This window comes from Triturus cristatus, chromosome 1_1, assembly GCF_964204655.1.
Source record: "Triturus cristatus chromosome 1_1, aTriCri1.1, whole genome shotgun sequence".
NCBI classification, from domain to species: Eukaryota; Metazoa; Chordata; class Amphibia; order Caudata; family Salamandridae; genus Triturus; species Triturus cristatus.
In genome coordinates, this window is record NC_140579.1 from 125,053,053 (window position 1) to 125,077,282 (window position 24,230).

Below are 24,230 nucleotides of genomic sequence, written 5' to 3' on the forward strand. Positions count from 1 at the left end.
ACGCCTGAAGAAACCCGGACCACTCTAGAATGTTCTATTTTCTCCAGATCTATTGCACTGGGAATACTGGAAATACATGTTACCCGTTCCAATGCTGAACACTGTTCCCTTGGGGTGCATTATATCTACTTGGCATTTCCAAAAAACACAGTTTTATATTTTCGATCCAGTGAGGAAACAAAGACACATCACCCCCATTCTAATCCACACATCTTAGGACCCTCAGACCTCAGTGGTGCCAACTGAATGGCAAGACACTTTATGGAACAATGCATGTGCAGGCAGGATCTGCAGGTCCAAACAAATATCGGTCTATAAGGGCTAGTAAACTCAAAACTAATCAGAGTCCCGAAAACAGCTAAAAGACAAATCTACCCCATAATTTGCAAAGGGGTAGCAGAATCTTTGGGTCAGAAAATTGAGGAGATCCATTACAAATCCTGAACCCTGGTGATCTGGAATCCAAGGGCGCTCTGCTAATCATTAAACAAGTTTTGCTACTTTTTTGTGCCTTAAAAGTTTCCTCGCCACTGCATGATCTTGTCTAGCCTGGTTCATGGAAGTCAACGGGACCGGATGCTATTACCTAGTCAATAATTCAATGAGAAAAGGCATGGTGCTAGAAACAATGGAAGGCGCAAGGGTGACATATCTTCTTACACAAACTAAACTTGTTGCCCCATCCAACATCAGCTAATGTCAATGTTGCCTGTGTGTGCTGAGGTTTTGGAGGAGGGGACCAATGGACGGTAAAGTTTCATGAAAATTGAAAGTCAGATTAGAATAGGAGCCAACCAATCAATACTATATCTACCTGTTATCCCTTTGTTGCTGGATTAAACCTTGGTTGATCGGCTATGGGCAGGATGGTGCACTGCTTTGTAAACAGAATGGTAATGTTGACGTCTGAATCTTTATTCTGATAACAACTTTAGCTAGATCTTCGGCTAGAAGTAGGGCACAGACTCTGTCTTCATCTCCCAATATCAGTCTACACAATCTGATACAGCTGGACCTCGGAAAGAACAGGAGAGCCTCATACCTCTCATTTGGATTATTAAACTTTTTACCTAGTTCCTTTTTTAAAGGCTTCTGTTACATGTTCTCAGACCCATTCGGGAAGGTCACGAGGCAGACAGGGGCTACTGGGTCTCACTGGAGGGGTGAGGTTGTCTGCCACTGGTGTCAGAGACATAACAAGTCCAGGACTGGTCTTTTAAGAAAAGAGAATACTTTTTTTAAATCACAGAGTAGTATTACATACTACAAAATGTAACTTGGTATACAAGCCAGTGATCTGATTAAAATTCTCCTGTGTGTCTTTACATCCGTCGAGCCCCCACCAGCTAATCCCACTCCGGAAGACTCCTTGATGGCTGGTTCCCCCAGTAGTTACAGCAGAAGCGTGAATGAAGCTCGGGTGCAGTCCAAATTATCCCCACAAGTCAAAGGGAACTCAGTTCACATTCTTGAGCGAAGACAGTGCCAGGATCCACCGTGGTGGCCAGGCAAGGTCCATGTTAGGATACATGTGGCCGCCTCGCTTCACTCTGCAGTGCAGAAGCCCTGGCACTAGAGCTGCCAGATTTAGATGCGAACAGGTCATTGGTGCAACCACAGTGGAGACTACTCCATCTCCGCCATGGTTATGCCCCTTCAATTGTGCGGCAGAGTAAGGGCCATCAAAGTCTGACCTCTATGTCCACCCACCTAATTTAGATGGTTGGATGTACAGGTCAGTTTTCACTGCCCGTCACCACCAGGAAAACCCTGGCAGTCAGAGGCAGTGAAAACTGCTCTAGGTTTCCCACACCACAGGAGAGAACTCCAGTGGCAGGGGGAGCATTTTTTATTTTTCAAACAGAAAATCTCATATAAGGAAAAATACAAAAATATAGTAGGCCGTGCATTGAGGTTAAATTTAAAAAAGCAATGACAGGAACCGCTGTGACAGAGGGCCCTGCCAATGTTTTAAAAATGACCGCCAGTTTGTGCGTCATGTCTAAATTTTGTGGGTGGAGTACGCCCCGGCCTGGGGGTCATTAACTCCTCCGCCAGGCCGAAGGAGAATACTCCTTCTGCCAAAATGTAAATCAGACCAAGAGTTTCATTATCTGGAGATGTGGGCTGTTTAAAGGTTTACCATACAACATATTAGGTGCTGCAGCATTATTGATAAAATTGCAAAAGCTTTCCTCCCGTCTTCAGATTGCAATGCGGCTCCAGTTGAAGACAGTGCCCAGCTGTGTTACAAGTCAGAGTATCGATATCCTGCGTCTGTTTTATCTCTTATCCCAGTCCCTTTTCCCTGGTTTACTTCTAACCATATATTACTTTGTGTATTTTTTGTAGTGGGTTCAGAAAGTTGTGGAAGCATGCATCGCTCCCACTAGATCTGGCTTTCAATGTTGGTACTTTCTTGCACTAATGGAGATTTGCTGATCTTCTTGTTCTCTAGATTTATATCATTTTCTTACCTTCAGTACCTCCACATCCTGCTGCTGACACTTCAATTCCAGCTCAGTAATCCAACTTCTTAGGACAGATTGCTGTTCTTCTAATTGTGTTACTGTCTCCTTGATGCTCTGCAGACTTTTCTTCTCTTCCTCCTCCAGGTTGCTGAGGTGTCGAGATTTTTCCTTCTCCAAAAACATCTGGAGCTTCTCAAACTCCTTAGTGATTTGCTCTCTCTGGCTCTTGAACTTGGCCTGCAATATTAAAATAAATCATATATTCACGTTGCTAGCACCTCAGAACTATGTAATACATTTATCAAGGGACTCTGGGGCATACATAGGTTTTCTTGCCAGTCACTGGGTGATTGAGGGACATCATATCTGTAATACCAGACACAGGGGTGTCCAGTAGGACAGCAGAGGGCATAGAAGTAGTTTTTTCCCTACATGAAGCTCAGCTGTGGCACTGAGTGGTATTATTTGGAGTGTATGTTGCTTTGAGTGCAGTGTAATTATGTAGCATATAAGTATGTGGCACTGTGTGGTATTATGTGGAGTATATTTATGTTGCATTGAGTAGTGTGTAAGTAAGTGGCGTGTAATTATATGGCACCGAGTGGTATTTTGTGGAGTGTATTTATGTTGCATTGAGCGCATATAATTATGTGGCACTGAGTGGTATTGTGTGGAGTGTATGTTGCATTCAGTAGAGTGTAATTATGTGGCGTGTAATTATGTGACTAAGTGCTATTATTTGGAGTGTATGTTGCATTGAGTGCAGTGTAATTATGTAGCATATAATGTGGCACTGAGTGGTATATTGTGGAATGTATGTTGCATTCAGTAGAGAGTAATTATGTGGCGTGTAATTATGTGACTAAGTGCTATTATTTGGAGTGTATGTTGCATTGAGTGCAGTGTAATTATGTAGCATATAATGTGGCACTGAGTGGTATTGTGTGGAGTGTATGTTGCATTCAGTAGAGTGTAATGCACTGTGTGAGAGGGTGAGAGGTTCCACCGTTCACCCCGGGGTGCTGCTCTGGGGCTCTGGGCAGGTGTGTCGTGTAAGGAGGCTGTGTGCAGGGAAGGAGCGTCACAGTCCCCGCGTCAGGGCGGGGATGTGGGGGGCATGGTGAACGCAAAGTGGGGGGTTCTGTGATTTTCTCAATATTTTGGGGGGTTTACTAAGCACCAATCACCACCTGTATATGGGTGCACAAACAGACTCTTGGCACTTACCATATTGAGGGCACTATCAACCATGTTACTGGTGGCAATTTTACCAGACACATGAAAATAAAAGACCGAGTATGCACGGCCGGCACAACCAGCTGAGCAACTTCAGCACGGTAAAATGACTTACACATGCATCGGATGCATATAAGGGGCATTTATAGAATGTATTCATGTGTGATCTCCTATTCTGAGGATGGTGTTGCTATGGAATGGGTGAGTTTGAAGGAGCACAGGGGATGGCAGCCTGGAGCATGTGTTCAGCGTGTGTGGGGGGTGCGAGTGTATAGAGGGACGTGGTGCGTGCTTTGTGGGGGTTTGCAGCCGGCAGTCAGCAAGTCTGTGTGTGGTGGTGTTAATATAGATATTATATTCCGACTTCAGTGGTGAGCCTGGACACTGGGATGAGTTGTTGGGAGAAGGGCGTAAGCAAAGCGACCATTATTGCTTATGCTGCAGCAGCCTTTAATAACAACATGCATTTGTAAACGTTCACCCGAGGCTATCTTGGCACTGAATCACAGATGTTTATTGCAGTGCTTAATTTTAGCCAGTGGTTTCCAGTGCTCGGCACCGGCACTTAATTGTCAAAAATGCCACTTATGACAGCTGCCACGTGGAGGTGCTGTTTGTGTAATTTAGAGATAAGCAGAACAACAGTTGTTTATTAATCCAATATAAATTAAAACAACATTTATCTGCAGCCAAAGTCTTTCCTACAGCTTTGGCGGCCGGGAATAGTCTGATTTGTCGCACTTGTAGGAGTGTGATACTTAGTTGTGTAGCTACTGTCATTGGCAGCGGCAATGGGTGGTGCAAACTGCAGTGACCCCCTCACGAGGGCCCTGACACTTATTGTTTTACAAATGAAGGACTGGTTTATTGTTACCCAATTCAATGGTACTCATTTAATTGACCTCAGAAGGAGTGAAAGGCTGAGTGGGATTTGAACCTGTGCTCATGAGGTCAAACACAGGACCCTACAGTGGACGCACTAGTCCTCTAAGCCACGAGACACGGCAGTGCTCCCTGGCCACAGTTCCATTTAAGGCCTTCTTGATCCACCATTTCATCCATACCATTCAGGTAGTCAGGCTGGCAATTTTGGGGGCAGAGTCAGTAAAAAGGATGCCGGATTTGTGACTGACTGCACACCAGCCCTGTTGGCCTCACCGATGCGATAAAGAGAAGGCCTGATGAAATACAATATTTTTATAGGATCTGGAGAACCAAGTTCCGAGTCTCGGCGTCGATCAAATCAACATCCTGTGATTCTGGGCAAACTCGCAGTGCCTACGAAATAAATGGGACAAAATCTAGGATCATGCCTAGTGCCCCCGCATCCACCCCTGCACCCCTCTTACTCAGTTCGAGCTCGCTCGCTCTGCTCCATCATTTTATTCTTGGGTTGAAAATGTAGGCCCCACCCTTTTCAAAATCCACCAGCCGTCCCTGTTAAATAACGTTGTTTATCGGTTCCGCTTACAGTTCCAACAGTAAAAATATCCACTGAGCTCGCAAATGGTTTGTGCGTTGTGTAAAATGAGTTATTTTTATTGCAAATGATGTCCACATCAGACGGCTTCGATAGGGAGGCTGTCTCGGGCCGAGAGGGCTCCTTGAAAGATGTTTCCTCAGACGCCCCGGCTCAGAGACAGCCCCGGGGGAGCCTCTGGGAGTGAGGACGTGGGGAGGGCGCCGCTTCCTGGGAGGAGCCTCTGGGGGCCGGGGGGGAGGACTAGCCCCTCCCTAGCAGTGCCACCTGCTGCCTGCCCTTGCACCCCCTGTCTGCGGGTGCCAGGCTCGGCCTCCCTCTCCGCCCCGGCTCAGAGACGGCCCCGGGGGAGCCTCTGGGAGGGAGGACGTGGGGAGGGCGCCGCTTCCTGGGAGGAGCCTCTGGGGGCCAGGAGGAGGACTGGCCCCTCCCTAGCAGTGCCACCTGCAGCCGGCCCTTGCACCCTGTCTGCAGGTGCCAGGCTCGGCCTCCCTTTCTCCGCTCCAGACCGCCCACCGCCTATCCAGGCGCAAAATCCATTTAACCCACATCCTGAAATATCTCAAATGGAAGCAAAGGGGATTAAGCATGTCTTTGTGCATTAAATGGATTAAATCGTAATGCAGCAGCAGGCTGCATCCGTGTGCCAACCCCACACAATCTGTGTATGTGCCAGTACACAGACAAATGGAGGCCCCTGGAGGGCAAGAAGGGTCTTGAGCCCTTCTAGTCCCCAACGTGAGAAGTGAAAGGCTCTCTGCCCCTGCACCAACCCACAGAATCTGTAACGTGCCAGTGCGCAGCCCCGTTGTGAGAAGTGAAAGGCTCCCCATGCCTGTGCCAATCAACAGAAAGCACATATTGCCAGTACCCCAGTGCAGCCTCGGGGACAGAAAGCCTTCTGAGCTCATCCAGAACTAGGAAGTGAAAAGTTCTGCATGCCAGGCTGTGCCAGCTCTGCACATTTCAAGTCTTCCAGGAGACATGATCCCTTTGGCTTGCAAGAGCCATTTCTCTAAGTTATGTAGGTTTGGGGTGGGGGTCCTGCCTCCCTGTGCCAAACACAGAGTCCTCCAGCAGTGGAGGGTGAAAGGCTCTTCAATCCAGTGCCAATCACCTGAACCCATGCAGCCTCAGAAGGGATAAGATTGTCTGTTAGATTCCACTAGACTTCTAGGATAAACCCTGCTGTGTCTCTGCGGATCCCTTACCATATCCCTGTGCCCATTCAGGCATCAAGGTAAAGCGCTCTGTCTGCCTGGTGTGGGCATCAAGGCGAGGTGCCCAGTCCTTATCCAGGCATCAAATGTAAGTACTGCATGTCTGTTCTGATGCAGGCATCAAGATAAAGCGCTCTATCCCTGTGCAGATTCTGGCATATCCCCGTGCCGCTCCTGGCATCACGATAAGTGGTCTATCCCTCTGCAGACCCAGTCCGGGAGTGGTGGGCGCGCGTGCCCGCTTGTGCCCGCCGCTGCAGGCGAAAAACCAGAGCGACCAGCGCTGACCGCCGCGCCATCTGTTTCCAATTAACGCGAACGGGATAATTGTAAACAGATGGCATTAATGCTCGCACCCGAGCACCCTAGGCCAGGGAACAAAGAAGGCGGGACAATCACCCACCTTGGACCAATTGCATGCTGTCTTAGAAAGACGCATGCAAAGGCCAATTGCGGATGATAAAAAAAAAAGCACACGCACGAGCGTGTGTTTAGAATTTAATAACCCTTACTAAAGCCTCGCTGAGCAGCGCATGTGCGTTGGCTCAGGCGAGACCTAAAAAGTCAGTAGAAGACACAAGAAAATTGTTGTGCTTTATGCAGCTACTGCTTGCCACCGTCCTATTCCTATACTGCTGGAAAGTCTTTATGTGAAACTGAGAGCCTTGCCAGTCTAGATTTTGCAAAGTCAGGGTGGGCTACACTATGTCTGGTAGGGCTGGGACATCCGAAGTCCCCCAATACCAGTGATCAGGGGTCACTCAAGGTCTCATAGTTTGGTGAATTTAATATGAGCAAGGCCCTGATGGATCAACCATAATATTCGACCAAAGAACAGCAGTTCAATGTGCTGTGCCCCAGATGTGTAAACTTATCTAGACTGTGTGTAGTTTCTCAGAAGCCTGGTGAAGTAAGGCTACAAGCAGACTCTAGGCAAATTACACTTACAATTCTCTACTCTGATAACACCTCTGGCCTGGAGAATTGAACAGAGGTGACTCCAGTTTGGAGGAGCCCCTTGAAGGCATCCCTCGATGGTGCACCCCAAAGAAATTATGGCTTTAAAGAATTTAGCAACAACATTTCGAAAATAAATATTTTACAATTCCCCAATAGCCATTCACCTACCAATGAGAGTAGACTGGTTAAAATAGTTAAGGAGTAAACTAGACTGCCATCCCTTGTTTTATGCACGCCCTTTTTGAATTGTCAGTGTTGAAAGAGTTGTTTCTACTTGGCTCTTGCAATAGGGACAAACACACTGGTGCCAAGTGTGTAGTCAAGATGCAAATCGGAACACAGCACAACCCCATACCCAGAAAAGTACTAAGGAGTTTTGATTAGTGTTGACCAATTTGGTTTGTTTGTGTCTTTATTTTGTAGCAATACTACTCCTATATTGATTGTTCAATGAGTTTTCAATAATCTTCATTTTTTTTTGTTTGATCTGTTTATTAAAGATTGTATTGTTGTGAACATGAATATACAACAATACACCATCATTGATAACATCATACAGAGTCAGTAGGTGAGTAACAAATCTGAATCGCAGATCATCTGTATAACAGCATAGATACATCTATCCATTTTTGTATGACTGGTATTGACACAGGGCATTTCCCGCCTGTCATATGACTCCTCCCCCTGTCAAAATTGCTGCAAAAACACGTTATGGTACATTAAAAAACTAACTTTGCAATACTTGTCGATTACAGAAGTACGATGCTTATGGCTTCACTCCGCCATATCACAGTAATCTGTTCACTAAGTCAAACAATTTTATAAAAAAACAGCCCTTAACTTGGGAGGAACTATCAGGAAGGGGGGTGGAAAGGGAAATAGGGGCCGCAAAGAGGTATGGGAGGGAATACAGATCCCGGTTGACAGACGGGTATCGCCATTGACTATCCTATCGGTAAATTTATCGCGACTTTGAGTGTGATAAAGTGCCGATAACTCAGCGATAGATCCTTGAGAATATGCCCAATAATTTATTGAGACATAGAAGGCCAGTTGGATGGCGAGGAAACAATAAATGTGTAAGATAATTGAATGTATAGCATATTAAACAGCACAATTAGCATGATGCGAGATCTAGGGCCAGATGTACGACCTTTTTTTGCATGCACAAACGGGTTTGCGATCCATTTGCGCATGCAAAAATCAAATGGGCCATGTACTAACGCTATTTAGGGACTCGCAAATCATTTGAGACTCGCTAAATATGATTAGCGACTCGCTATTAGGAAGTGGTGTTCAAATGGCGTCCCTTCCTAATAGGGAGTCTGAGCACTACGTAGGACTGTTTTGCGACCGCAATTGCAAAACAGTCACGGTTTACCACTCTTCTCAGAAGAGTTGTAAAGCACTCGCAAATTGGAAGGGGTCTCCAGGGGACCCTTTCCCCTTTGTGAATGCAGGGGAAAATATGATTTAGGGGCAGGCAGTGGTCCCAGGGACCACTACTTACCCTTAAAAAATGAAACGAAAACGTTTCATTTTTCTTTTTTTAAACGCATCCTATTTTCTTTTAAGGAAAACGGGCTGCATTTAAAAAAAAAAAAACTGCTTTATTTAAAAGTAGTCCCATACATGGAGATCTGCTGAGCCCAGCAAGCCACCATACCTGGGAGGGCCAGCCATTCCCAATTGGATCGCAAATAGCAAGTGCCTCATTAAAATTCATGAGGCATGCAATTTGTGACCCCATTGGGAATCGCAAACTGTGTCTGAGACACTGTTGTACATTGTGATTTGTGACTCGAAATTTGTCGCAATTTGCGAGTCGCAAATCACAATGGTCGTACATCTGGCCCCTAGATTGTTAATGCTATATAATATGGGGTACCGATAGTAATAGGTTAATACCAATGTTATGGTATAGTGTTTTTGCTTTCCTCAGACAGTTTAAGAGTAGATGGGGACTAATGATTGCATTGGAGTTATTTTATCATGCTGTGTATGTCCCTTGTCGCATGGACGCTCTGTATTTTCTACCCGAAATCAATACAATTTGTTAATTTTTTTAATTGTTTTTTTTTTTTTTTAAACAAATGGTTAAACACAAAGACTCTTCGAACTTAGAACCTCTTTCGGAGGTTGGTAATCAGGCTCACAAAATTAATTAACCAATTCATGTTGTACAATTACATGCAATGGATAACGATTTCGGTGACACAGATAATGATATGGATAAAGATGATCTAGACAGAACGATCTGCCCTGAGCCTCTGGAAAAGGGGGCGTAGGGTGAAAAACTTCTCTTAATGAATTGCAAGAGTCTACTTCTTCCTCTAGTTGTAATTCTATATGCAATACACTCCTTAAATTCTAAGGTCAACCTTTGTATTACCTCATTCTAATGACTCACCCAAATTCCATATGAGTATCTATCATACTATGTGCTACCTAAACTGAGAAAAACTTTGGCTAAGATATCTCTTAACAGACTCCGGTCTGAATGTCCACTGCCCTTGTTACCTAATAACTTAACTGCTACTCAAAAATAGATCCAAATTTAGCAACAATCCCAAAAAAGGAGATAGATAGAACATCGATTAATTGCTAAGATAGGATTTTACTGGTCTTCTTAACAAATTCCTGAATTTAGCAGATGCAAGCATTGAGGGCACACATGTGGATCCTTAACCAATTGTGTTGTGTGCAGAGAGATCTGTATCTTAGGCAATGCCAATTCAGCTATGGCTCAAGAACGGTGCAAGAGATTACTCCTAAAGATTGACTCCAAATTGGAAAATTTGGCAAATATGTGGCTACTCTTGCATCAATCGAAAATGCACAGGCTTCCTTATAAAAATATTTTGGGCATTGGGTTTTTGGCAGGGCCGGCAGAGACAGGAGCCACTTTGCTGGCAGTTATGCCTCAGGAGGTGGATTCACCCAAACTAGAGGCTCCTTCGGATGGCAACTAGACTTAAGACAGCAATTTTACCCTCCGAGAAATAGAGGTTTCAGACATTGTGGTTTCATGAATAGCAGATCCCAAAACCCAGGTGAGTGCTTTACTTCCTGGGCATCCTCCAGTGGGAGGTCACTTAAGTCTGTTTTTTTCTGCATGGCAAATGATAACTGCAGACCTCTGGGTACTTTGTACAGTAAAGGGTTACTATATAAAGCTTTATGCCACGCCGGTTAAAAATGTAATACCTCATTCTCTTTCTTTTCCCAAAGAGCAAGAGCTATTAATGACTCAAGAGGTGCATTCTCTCCTTCACAAACAGGTAATAGATATATCTCCTTTTGACCCATAAGGATTGCAAGTACAATATTTCTGGTTCAAAAGAAAAAACAAACAAATCGGACTGTCATTCGTTCGAAAACTTTCAACAATCATGTGGTCTATCATCATTTTAAAATGGAAACGATAATCCACATCACGGATTTACTACAGAAAGACTGGATAGTATGGTCAGATCTTCAAGATGCTTTTCTACTGGTCCTGAATCACAAATCATTCAGGAAATATCTACAACTTGTGTCGTAATACTTTATTGACAGATTAAAGGTATATACATTCATAAAAGTATAATACATCATAGTAGACCCATAACAGTCAAGTCATTTAACATATATAGTATAATATAAAGAAGAAAAAAACTTGCATATAAGAAAAGAGAGGGGAAGAAAATGGAGAAATGAAATAAAAGACAAAGTGTTAAGAAGAGAAAAGGAGAATAGTGGACATTGTATGTTAGGAAATCTAACTCTGGCTAGATATAATCATGGGAAAAAGTTAGACAAAGTAAATAATGGGATAGGTAAATATAATATAATTTAGAAATAGTAAAATATGTTGTGTATAATATGAAGAATGATATGAGTGATGGAAGTTCATGAATGGTGTAAAAAAACCTAAATAATTAAGTTAAGTAGATAAATGAATAATGGGTAAATAAACGGATAAATACGTGAATAAATATTTGAGAGAGTAGATGAGTAATAAAGTGAATGAGACACATATTTTCCAGTTCAAAAGACTACGCGTCGGTCTCTCTTCGTCACCTTGGTGTTTCAACCAATGGTCATAAAACCGGTCATAAAGCACATCGGAGCACACCAAACTACTTTCGCCTTTCAGCTCAAGACAAAGACATGCTACCTAAACTAACAAATCTAGCATCTGGGACTCCTTATCAACAAAGAAAAACCTACATTACAACCTGCCCAATAGATGGAGTTTCTGGGTTTCATAATAGACTCAGACAAATCAATTCTTCAACTTCCAAAAGAGATCGTTTCGCTCATAAAAAAGGAGATAACTAAAGTTTCAACTCAATCCACTTTTTTTCCCAGGCTTTTAGCATGAATTGTGGTCAGTATACCACAATTGAGTGTAAATTTCCAGGTTTGCAAAAGAACCAAAACAAAGGTCTATTTTCAATCCCTATTTTCATTCTCAGCCTAAACTCTATGTGGGAAATTGCTTTCAAGAATATATTTCTAAAACAAAAAAATTTGAGAACATCCTCCTGATCTCACCTAGTGATTCCATTTAGATCTCCTCACAATCCAGTTTCTTTCCCTACTTTGCTCGCTGGGCCAACTGGACCATAAATTTGCAAGGCACCGACACCTTATTTTTTGGGGCTTTATTTTTGATCAAATGTTTCCACATTAAGAACCTTTTATTGCAAGCCTATTTCTCATGCTGCTTATTCAGTAGTTGCTGTGCTTCAAACCAGCATGGTAGCAGCCTCCAGTCTTGAAATGTAATGCAGAATGTCTTAGCTGAAAGAAAGTCTTGACTCTATTAATGAGGGGAGTATAATCCCACCGCATTTGCATTTTTAACCTCCCCTTTTCTTTCCTATATTGTCTCAATCACAAACCAGACTCGTAAAAAAAATAAAAAGATTTAAAATCCATAGATCCCCCTAGGAAGGCACCGCTGTTCAACTTGTGATCAGTTCTTCTCCAATCAGGAGGGCTTTGGCGCTACTGGCTTTTCTGCGCAACCCTGCGTAGTCTTTGTTTTGTGGATTTCACTAGAGACCTTTTTACTCTATTAATGCCTTTCTCAATTATTATGGGTACTGTTCCTATATTTTAAGGTTCTCGATCTGCTCCTGCAAGAAAAGAGGATGTGTTGCTCTCAGACAACAGATTTACAGGGTTGCTCTAAAGTGATATGTTGATGCCTTTGTAACTGCATACTGTAGTTTTTTCTCTATGTTTGACTTTTTTACTAAAGCTAATAACATCTCAATGGTTCCTTTCCTTTGCTGAACTTATTTTCTTTTTGTTGGCTGTAGAACTCTGTACTTTACTCCTGTTAACCAATGGTAAAGTGCTTGTGCTCTCCCTCCCAAACATACTCCGGATTGGTACATTTACTTTACTTGCAAGTATCCAGTATAGGGTACTACATATACCCTGGGTCTTTCAATAAGATGCTACTTGTGGGCTGCAGCACTCATTGTGCCACCCACTAAAGCAGAGCTGTAAACCATGTCTCAGTCCTCCCGTTGCAGCCCGTAGTGCAGTTTAAAACTATAGTTTCGACATTACAAAATAGACCTTTTGCAAGGCCTGAACTGTCCTTTTTAATACTTATAAGTCACCCCTAAATTAGGCCCTAAATTCCAATAGGGTAGGGTGCATGATATTTACAAAGTAGGACATGTATGGGGGCCGCTAGAGGGCCAGCAGACAAGATAGCCACACCCTAGGGAGGCTCAGTCAGCCCGGGAGCCGCATCCGACATAATCGGACAACTATAAGGCAGCAAAATACGCAATAAGTGTGGATAATGCAATAGGACGCTGCTGACATCCCAATTGCCGCATGCGAAGTGCGAGAAAGTCATTACAGCCATAATAAGACGGATGTCGTACGGAGACCCGCGATGCGAAGCAAGATGACGGACTGCGTGGCTCTAACCTGCTGCGGGCCGTGACCGCTGCAGTGAGTGTTGCATCTGCGGTCTTTGCTCCTCCCGTACCCCGCGCTGATGCGCAACCCCCAGGAAGACGAGGTGCGGAGAGATGGCGAATTGGCTATACGGGACGCTGCCGGGCGGACTAACTCAGGCGCGCTGGCACCGCACTACGGAGAGGCACTACACTGGGCAGGAGGTGCCAGTGCGGTGAGGCTGCGCACCTGGTCAGGGGCACCGCTGGACTGCACACTCTCCGTGGGAGCGGCTCCATAATGAATAGCGGTATAGAGCTGCAATTGGCCACAAGTTAAAATTAATTTACCATCAGAGGCTTTGCTGGAGCAGCGCACTTTCCAGGCCAGATACCAGTATGTTGGGCAACGGGGCTTGTGGGAGAGTTTGTCTCTTGCCGGGGGGCGTATTCTGCCGCTGCTGCAGCCTGATCTCTTGCTGACCAGGGGACGCAGGCAGTTTATTTTGTTATTTTTTTATTCTCTTTTTTATTTTACCATTTTGCACATATAATAAATCTTGTCACCATACATTTCAGCAAATTCATAGAATTCTTTAACATCATTTACAGACACCAAATTCATTACAATTACAAATCAAATAAATCAAAATACCCAAATGAGATTTTAAACATATACTATAAACAACCTTACTCGACTGCCTAGGATTAAATGAAACTTTCCCTTCCTTTCATATATAGACTTTTCTAAATTATATACTTGCAAAAGATTAGCTAGCCATATTTGCCAGCCCGGAGGGTTCTTATCGAGCCATGCTCTGGCTATCATTAGTCTAAAGACTGCCATGGCTATAAACATAAATTCCCTTTGCGGCAAGTCAGAGTCTGGGCTGATCCCCATTAGAATCCACAATGGCATAAGTGTAAGTTGTATACCTAAAGATCTATTTATAAATACCTCTATATCTTTTATCAAGGTATACAATTGGGGACAGGTTGCAAAAATGTGTACAATATCCGCTCCCGACATATTACAGCGAGAGCAAGAAGTCCCTGTATTACCCCCCCCACTTGGAAATTCTGGCAGGAGTGTAATATAATGAATATAGGGTTTTATAGTGTTGTGATTGCAAGGGAGCCGAACACAAAATTGTGTAGCCCAATTCCAGTGACTCCGAAAACCACTGTTCTTTCCCACTGAGAGCTACAGACCATTTTTTGCTGTATTTCTCAATGTCATCTGGTTTCCCCTTTATCAGACTTGCATACAAACTCCTGATTGTGCAGTCCCCCAACGTCTTAATCTTCTCTAGGATTTCATTCTCTGCAAACCCAGCGGGTCCCCCCTTTTTGTTATTCAAAAAGCTTCTTACTTGAAGATACTTAAAAAACCCATGTCTATCAATACCACATTTATTTCATAAGTCAGTGAACTGTAACACTCCCTCAGAATCCATAATATCCCCTATCTGAGCTATTCCCTTATCTGCCCACTCCGCCATTGTCCTATCAGCAAAGACTACCGCTGGAAAGGACCTATTCTTATAGAGTTTGGTATATCTATTAAGTCTTCCCAAGCCAGCATTTTTAAGGAAAGCTGTCCATACTTTAATAGCCCCGATGATAGTCTTAAAGCGCGTTCTTTTATAATACCCAAACTCAATACAATTCAGGAGACAGTTTTCCGAATCCTCCCCAAGCACAGTGGCATAGATTTTAGTTGAATTCGAGGTGATTCTTACATTAGTTCCTCCCCCTCCGATCAAACCCTGGATGTATTGCAGTGTTGCAGCCCAATAGTATAACCTAAAATCAGGTGCACCCCACCCGCCCCTCTCTCTAGGAAGTGAAATAAACCTATAAGCCCTTCGTGTCTTCCCTTGTGCCCAAATGAATCTATTTAATATTGCCTCCAGCGCGTTAAACCATATGGCCTCAAAAGACAAGGGGATAGATCTAAAGAAGTAAAGGAATCTGGGCAGAATTAACATTTTGATGACATTGGTACAACCAACCAGGGATAAATGTAAATTATGCATTCTTTCCAAATCCATTTTTACCTTATTTAACAATGGGGTCATGTTCCCCTCTACCAATTTCTCTAGATCTGCTGTAATTATCACCCCAAGATATACTGCTGAACTAACCACCCTTGTATCCCTACAGTTAGAATATCTATTCTCAACTATTTGAGTCTTAGGACTATTCAATCTGTAGCCTGATATTTGTCCAAACATTTGTGCGATCGCTTCCACTTCCGTGATTGCCAATGTGGGGTTAGGTGTCAAAATGGCCACGTCTTCAGCGTAAGCCAGCGTTTTAACCACTATAGTATTACACTTCATAGGAGAAATGCGCTGGTTGTCTTCCAACCTTCTTAACAAAGGATCTAAGTATAAAGCGAAAAGAAGGGGGGGACAAGGGACACCCCTGCCTAGTGCCCCTTGTGATCTTAACTGGGAGCGAACTTCCCCTGTTAACTCTTATTTTAGCTGTCGGATCTTTATATAGCGTTTGGATGGCTGCTATATATCCTGCCCCTATACCACACCACTTTAAGACCGACCACAAGTAATTCCAGGAGACCCGGTCAAACGCCTTCTCTGCGTCTAAAAAGAGAGCTGCCATAGGGTCTCCTAGAGTGCCTGCTGCGTCAAACGCTGTGATTACCTGTCTCACGTGACACGTAGTTCCCTTCCCTGGAATAAAGCCGTGTTGTACGGGGCTAACCAAAGTTTCAATGATGTCAGCCAATCCATTTGCCAACATTTTTTAATAGACTTTGACGTCCGAGTTCATTAACGTAATTGGCCTATAAAATCACTATAATGTCCGCCCCTCCCCATGATTCGGGGCTTGCATTCCCTTTCTGTGCCTGCACCATAATATCAAACATGTCCCTTTCCAACACCCTTTGAAAGACTTTATAAAATTCCACCGGGATCTGGTCCGGTCCAGCTGCCTTACCGGGAGGTAATTTAGACAATGCCATGGTGAGTTCTTCCCTTTGGAGTGGGGCATCTAACATATCTTTAGCTTCCTCTGATAGTGAGGGGGAAGAAATACCATCAAGGTAGCTCTCTATCTCGTTTGTCCAATCTCCAGGGTCAGAGGTGTAAAGTTCCACATAGAATTGCCTAAAAACCTCCCTCACTTTATCGGGTTCCGTAAAGGTAGCACCTTGACTATCAGTAATCTCCTTTACCTCTGTAGCAGCTAACTTCTGCCTAGTCCGGACAGCTAAAATATGGCCCACCCTTTCACTTAATTCGTAAGCATTTTCTTTCCTAATGAGGAAGTCCTCAGCAGCTTTCCTGGCAATAGATTCTGTGATTTCAGCTCGGAGCATTGCAATTTTAAGCAGTTGTTGCTCCAATGGGCGGTGATTCTGTATGTCAAGGGCCATCAATTCTTCCTCCTTAAGTAATCTGTTTAGAGCTTCTTCGGTCCTGAGTCTCCCTTTTTTATTTCTTGCTAAGACAAAACTCAGAGTCTCACCCCTAACCCCAGCCTTGAACGCATCCCATACCACCCCTGGAGGTGCTGCTCCCCGATTCGTATCCCAAAAATTCATAATCCAAGAATCTATAAATTTCCCGATATACCTCATCATTTAATAGTTTTCTTTCAAAAGTCCATTGGGTGACCTTATTTTGCAGCTTCCCTATAGTAACTGATAAAACCAATGGATTATGATCTGAAAGAGCACGGGGGTATTTATCAATCCGCGAACCCTGCATCAAGGATCTAGAGATTAGAAAATAATCCAGCCTAACCAAGACCTTATGGGGAGCTGATGGCAAATTGGCTATACGGGACGCTGCCGGGCGGACTAACTCAGGCGCGCTGGCACCGCACTACGGAGAGGCACGACACTGGGCAGGAGGTGCCAGTGCGGTGAGGCTGCGCGCCTGGTCAGGGGCACCGCTGGACTGCACACTCTCCGTGGGAGCGGCTCCATAATGAATAGCGGTATAGAGCTGCAATTGGCCACAAGTTAAAATTAATTTACCATCAGAGGCTTTGCTGGAGCAGCGCACTTTCCAGGCCAGATACCAGTATGTTGGGCAACGGGGCTTGTGGGAGAGTTTGTCTCTTGCCGGGGGGCGTATTCTGCCGCTGCTGCATCCTGATCTCTTGCTGACCAGGGGACGCAGGCAGTTTCTGACGCCGTCTGCACGAGTGGCGGCCTAAACCGGGCCTTATTGAGGCACTACGAAAGAACGCAAGCTGTGTGATGGATGCAGGTTAACCTGTTAAATATACCCCGGAGTTGTACACCTACACCCAAGTACTGAATCCCTGCTGTGGGAGGCACGTAGCTCCGACCAAGTCTGTCGAATCCCCTCCCTGTGGGGCACATATGCTACATCTGAAGCTGCTACTATTACACAACTAGAGCCTCTCCTGTCGCATGGCTGGGATCAACATGGGTCGCACGGAGGGCAAGCAGTCCAAGCTCCAGTTCTCCACCAGGAAAAATACATTGGATGACCCAGAAGATGTGGCAACGCAAAGGGAGTAGGTTGCCCCTGCCTCTACCTCGTCACAAGACTCGGACATTAAGGCACTATTACGGACCATGCAACAAAGTTTGACGTCAATTGAATCGAAAATGGATGCTATGAATAGTAGCATGGACTTCATTGCACAAAAGCTAGAAAAACACGATGGTCGCATGAGAAAGTCCTGGGTATGGAGAAGCTACTAAAGGTCATCGGTGCCAAAAATGAGGAATTGGAAGCACGTTCGCACAGGAATAACTTGCGTTTTGTGGGGATACCGGAATCCACAGCCACCGGACACATGGAGGACTACACTGAGAAACTCCTGCTAGACCTGTTAAGCACGGAGGCCTTCTCCAGGGTCCTGGTGGTCGAGAGAGCACATCGTTCCTTGGCTCCAAGGCCACCCCTGGGGTCGCTCCCCCCGACCGATTTTGGCACGCTTACTTAATTATAAAGACCGGGACACTACACTGCCCTTGGCCAGGGAAAGACAAGAGTTGTCAACGAAGGTAACGAAATTTCAATATACCCGGGCTTCACTCTGGTGGTGCAAGAGGCACTGAAAAAATTCCTCATAGTTAAGTTAAGGTTACAGATGGCCAATATACAATATTTCATGCTATATCCTGCCGGATTGAGGGTCTTTCATCGTGGTGAGCCGCATGTGTTTCACAACCCACAGCAGGCTCAGGACTTTTTGAAAACTGCCCTGAGACGATCGCCTGCTCCTCGAGATGAGAGCGGATGTTCCGGAGGGCCTTCCCCAGCCCCAGATGAGTAGTGAAGGTGACATGCAACCAAATCCTAACTGTTTTGTATAATTGGCTGGTTAGTATGAGCTGCCGAGCTGTGTGACGGCACACACGGCACATTGAACATATAAGATCCCATGCATGCATATGACGATATGCCAGGTATAATCATCTACTGATATGTCATATTTGCCTTAGAATAATGATCTTTCGGGCTCCCTTGCTGCTGCGAGGTGCACTAACGGTCCCTCTGGCGCATATCCCCAGTGGGAATCTCCCCCCCCCCCCAGTTCGAAACTGAGTTCCTATAATATGCTGCCTTTAGCGTCACTTTGCATCATGTTGGGTGCCTATTACAGTCTTTATAATTTTGGGAAGGGTGGGTATGCATTCACCTGTGGGGTTGGGCTTCAGGTGTGGGTGGAGTAAGTTTCCTTTTTTTTTTTACCGGAGAAGAATTTTACTGCATAGCATTACATGTATATAACTGTATATGCTTGATTTCACAGTCTAGTTATGATACAATATGCACTCTCGTCCCCACTGCCATTCCCAAGGGGTTCCAGCCGCTGATACTCCAGACAGGGCTCTCTTAATTCACTGCCTAACATGGAATGTGCGCGGCCTTGGGAACCCACGCAAGCGTAGGCTGGTACTGGGATATCTAGTATGACACAAGATCCAAATAGCTATGATACAAGAGACGCATCTCAACCCGCGAGTCCCGGCTACATTTGGCAAGAAATGGGTGGGAAATAGCTGCTTCTCTTCCTTCTCCACATATGCACGGGGCACAGCTATTCTAGTCAGATTTGGGTGGACTATTGTCCAATAGAACAGCTACAGAATGCCCAAGGCAGGCACTGCATTATGTGGGGTAGGCTTGCCTGTCACACAGTTACTTTGGTCTGCTGCTATGCACCCAATATTGATGATCCGGATTTTATTGTGGGCCTCTGGGGCGCATCTTAGAAATAAGTTCCACGTTCATAGTAATGGGTGGAGATTTCAACTTGTCTCTAGACCCTAGGCTGGATCGCTCCCCTACACATGCACTTTCACACCCCCAGGCGACCAAACACCTTTCAGACATTATGGTCGATCACCACCTACTTGACGCATGGTGAGCCCTCCACCCTGCACACAAGGAGGGCACTTTTGTATCCAGTGTACACTTCAGCTGGTCGAGGCTAGACTTTCGGCTACTCTCGGCGGGGCTAAACACGTGGCTAAGGGAGTCAATGCACCTTGCACGGACCCTCTCCGATCACTCCCCTGTTCTTTTGAAAAACTCTCCCCGCTGGGGAGGACCTTCCCTTATTGGTTGTGGATGCTCCAGCCCACGGCCTTGCTGGACACAGCTTTTTGCGAAGAAATCCGCCAGGAGATCACGGAATTCTTTCTGCACAATGTTGGTAGCATTACGACATTGTCATGTGTCTTTAAGAGCTTCAAGGTTACAATTAGGGGACTGTGCATAGCCAAAAGTGGGGGGATTCTTAAATATATCTGGGGCACCAGACACAAAATAGAGACTGAAATAAAAAAAACAGAAGAGGCAATTGCATCCTCCGCTGATCGAACACTTAGTGCTAGGCTCAGAGAGCGCCTAACAGAATACGCAGATGAAGCAGAACGGGAGTCCAAATTTTTCTTGAAATACCACGTCGCCCGAGCTTATGGAGAGGGAGAGCGCCCAGGCAGGGCTCACGCGGAAGCTACCAGAGTCCCTTGATTCATCAACCAAATATTGGAAATAACAGACGGCGGAGGGAACAGACATACCGATTCTAAAAAAATCCTTGAGAAATTCTCCAACTGCTATGCAGAGCTATATCGTACTAGAGAGAATGGCATACCAGATGTAGCATCTTATTTTGGGGACACTGCACTGGGGTGGATAAATGACTCTTGCAGAGAGTTTCTATGGGCGGAATTTGAAGAGGACGAGATACGTGCAGCTATAATGGTCTGCGATCAGGCACGGCTCCTGTGCCTGACGGGCTGCCTGCAGACTTTTATAAATGTTACATTGAGCAGTTAGTTCCGATACTCAAACAAGTTTTTGAAGAAGACAGAGTTAAACATCCTCCCGCCATCGATGCGCCAGGGTATGATAATCTTGTTACTTAAACCGGGTAAAATAGCCTCCAACTGTGACGCCTATAGGCCCTTATCGTTAATTAAATGTGACACCAAAATACTTGCCAAAATTATAGCCAATAGGCTATCACTGCCAATGGAGGGACTGGTCCTCCCGGACCAGGCGGGGTTTGTGCCGGGGAAGGCCACCTCCCATAATTTAAGAACAACTTTCGCACCGTTACATGACATAGACCCGGACATCTCTGCAGCAGTAATCTTCTTGGATTCTACAAAGGTGTCTGATTCCCTCAAATAGGGGTACATGTTTGCAATACTAGGCAGGATGGGGCTACCCTTGCCCTTCCTCAAATGGATAAGGCTACTATACACCAAGCCCAAAGCAATAGTGCAGGTTAGCGGATCATACTCGGAACCGATTATCATTACAAGAGGCACACGGCATGGCTGCCCGTTATCCAAGCTACTGTTTGCTATAGCCGCTGTAGGAGAGTAGGATCTGCTTCACATGGGTACCCCCACTTTTTGCTGGTGTTTCACTGTTTTTCGACCTTAGTCTGGCTGTGGCCCTGCTAATCAGGACCCCAGCCTAGTTGCTTTCTCTCTAAAATGGTTTCCATGTACATTAGGTACATATCTATTTGGATTCTGGAGTGCCTTATAAGCCCCTAGTATATGGTATTCTATGTACCTAGGGCATAGGTACCTCAGAGGCCTACCAGGGGCTGAAAAATGTATTATGCCACCCCTGGGAAGCACTCCAAAATGACACCTCAGGTCTGCTACTGCAACCTGGGTAAGGGTGTGATGGCACCCCTTACTGTGGTATAGGCTACCTATATCACTACCCTATAGAGACACATATAAACCTATAAGCCACTCCTATGGCAGGCCTTAACAATCCTGAAGGCAGAGTGCTTGGTTTTTATGTGAGAGGGTGCCCCTGCATGAGCAGAGCCCCTATGCAGCGTTTGGAGTACCTCCTCTGATGCTGTGTGTGGTGCAGCCTGACCATATACTCTTAAGTGCATTATAACCTCGCAGTAAATGATAACTTTGGGATGGCTGCACAGAAACATGTCTTGTTTCGTGTCAAACACTTTGGAATACTACCCCCCGCCAGTTCTGGCGGCGGGGTTAGCATTCCACCCTTCTAGAGGGAGAGACATGTTCGAACTGGTCTAACTCGGTAGGACTTTCTACAGCTCTGGCATCACAAAATGGATATATGTATACAAAAGGCTATTGAAAAAAGATTTTTCTTTTGCCTAGAGGGTGGAGATGATTCTGGGTTAGAGTAACACCTCCCTATATAATCAATTACACAATTAATTTTACTCCAACTGACCAACAAGTGGTCGATATCAATACATGTGGATGGAATGATGTGAAGGAACTACCGAGGGGAAATTTTAACTTCACCAATAGGTGAGCAAGGAAGCAATTCCTTTTGATTTAGGTACCCTCACACACCCTAGTGGTGTCATGCTTCATCATCGGGTCACCTCGACGCCTAAAAGTCGGGGTGGGCTCAACCACAGTGTTGGGAGCTCTTTGAAGATATTATAGACCAAGGGGGCTAGAAGATTAAAAAACCTCAGGCAGATCCCCAGTTTCCCTTTATTAACGGGTCTGTCTGGGTTAATAAAATTATTAAAAATAGGGTCTTTATAGGAGTGTTATGGTCCTATGACCCTAGTGCCAACATGTTTCAGTCCGTGTGTGGCCGTGAAGGTCCAGGACTTTCTTCAGGGCAAAAAGAGGCCACCCTGGATAGCAGAGGAAGGAATTCCCTATCCTGTTTCTTGTAGCAAGGGCAGAGTAGCTGCTCCTTGTATGAGCGACTGATTAATTAATCTGTCATGCGTCGTATTTCATCTGTAAAAGAGAACAAAGAAAACAACAACAAACAACTTATACTTGTGGGTTCTCTTAGTGATGGTTCCCCTATTCGTGTTTAGGATGAACAACACCTACATGTGCCAGGTGATCATAAGGCAAAGTGGTGTGCAACTATATCCAAACATGTGCCACTCATAACTGTATCTGTACACAATTAATCGGCGTGACAGATGTATTGTGCGGTGGCGAATTTGCTCGCATCCTAACTGAATCTTCATGCCAGTTAGTATTTTCTATCAATGTCCAGTTAGTATTTTCTATCAATGTAAAAACTCTCCTAGAGTACGCTCACATACAACAATCTCACCGTATCTGTGAATGAACACGGTACTTTCTCAACCATGCGTGATTATTAAAAAACATATGTGCAACTGCAGAATCAAATCACACACATGCATTCTTTCTTACCCGAATTTCGAATGATTTCCGTTTCTCAGGGGATCGTGGGGCTATTGGAGGTAGCTCTGTAGTCAAACCCCATCGTGGGAGCCCCAGAATATGAGAGAGAGAGGAAATTTTGGAAAAAAAACTTTTAGGTATGTGGAGATACTGATTGTATAAACATCTCTCTCCGTAAGGATGAAACTCGCCCTTTCAAGGTCCTTCACTAAATTCCCACTTACTTCGTCAAGAGTCCTGCCCCGCCTGTCCACCTACTTGGTCTCGATCCCCGGCGTTTTGCGCCGTGTATCGTAGAATGGTAGGTTTATACTTCCGCATTTAGTGTAGTGAGACGGGATTGGTCAACCCCGTCACGTGATGGATCACGTAAACGTGTGATCCCAAGTATAATGGGAAGTGTGGAAACTTTGTTTAAAAAAGCCATGATTCCAAAATTATATTACTTCTGCGGATCGAGGCACCCGCTGACTCCAGTATTTAGCTTCAGTGGAGATAATACCTCCGTTACATTGTCCGGAGGGCATAGGCATTCATGTTTGTATTGTTAACCTAGGATTGGTTCAACCAACCACGTGATCGGACGAGTAGTCCAATCAGACACGTAACAAATCGTAGTTCCAATAGTTGAGGAACGATGGGAAGTGTAGTTTAGGTTATTGGGGGTCGTGATGTCAATAAAAGGTATTTTTTACATTGAAAAGTTCCAGAGTGGCTTATTATCGGCTAAAAACAAAAGCGGTATCGGTGGTTCAATAGTGATTGTAACAATTAGTAATACAATAGCAGATGGAACTCGTTATTGTCAAATTCAACCTACGGGTATGTTTGTTTTGCAAAATGGTGAGACCCTGTCACATGGTCTATTGTCCTATCTTGGGGAATCCTTATAATGCGCTCGTACCCACAATATGGAACTGCCTTTCAATTGATTTAGGGGAGGCATTTGATGATGTTTTAACAATTACCCCTCAACAGATAGATAGAAATTGTTATAAAAAGCATACCATTGACACATGGTCGCACCAGATAGATCTTAATGAGGAAGGGAAAGCTTTACCTATTGAGTTGGTTCCAGGGTATGAAATCTCATGGGTTTTCAAACGATATACCCATCGTTGCTTTCTTTCTAAGAGTTTTTTTTGTTGGTTACCCGTGCTTTTAACCTTTTCCAGTACAGTCCATTTCATATCTGTGTCCTTGTGATTCTTTTCGTGATAGTGTGCTGTTAGTTTAGTAGCTGTTATTGCTCTTCGTATGGTGCTCCTATGTTCGCTAATGCGAACTTTG

The 24,230-nt window shown here is 44.7% G+C and overlaps 1 protein-coding gene across 1 annotated transcript in view; it reads right to left on the reverse strand.

Moving 5' to 3' along the window:
- LOC146869751 (E3 ubiquitin-protein ligase TRIM39-like) overlaps nucleotides 1-24,230 on the reverse strand; it is a 91,566-nt gene that overhangs the window by 48,215 nt on the left and 19,121 nt on the right. The window contains exon 3 of the mRNA XM_085614168.1: nucleotides 2,478-2,708. Coding sequence (XP_085470294.1) covers nucleotides 2,478-2,708 — 231 coding nt within the window. The remainder of the gene's footprint in view (nucleotides 1-2,477; nucleotides 2,709-24,230) is intronic.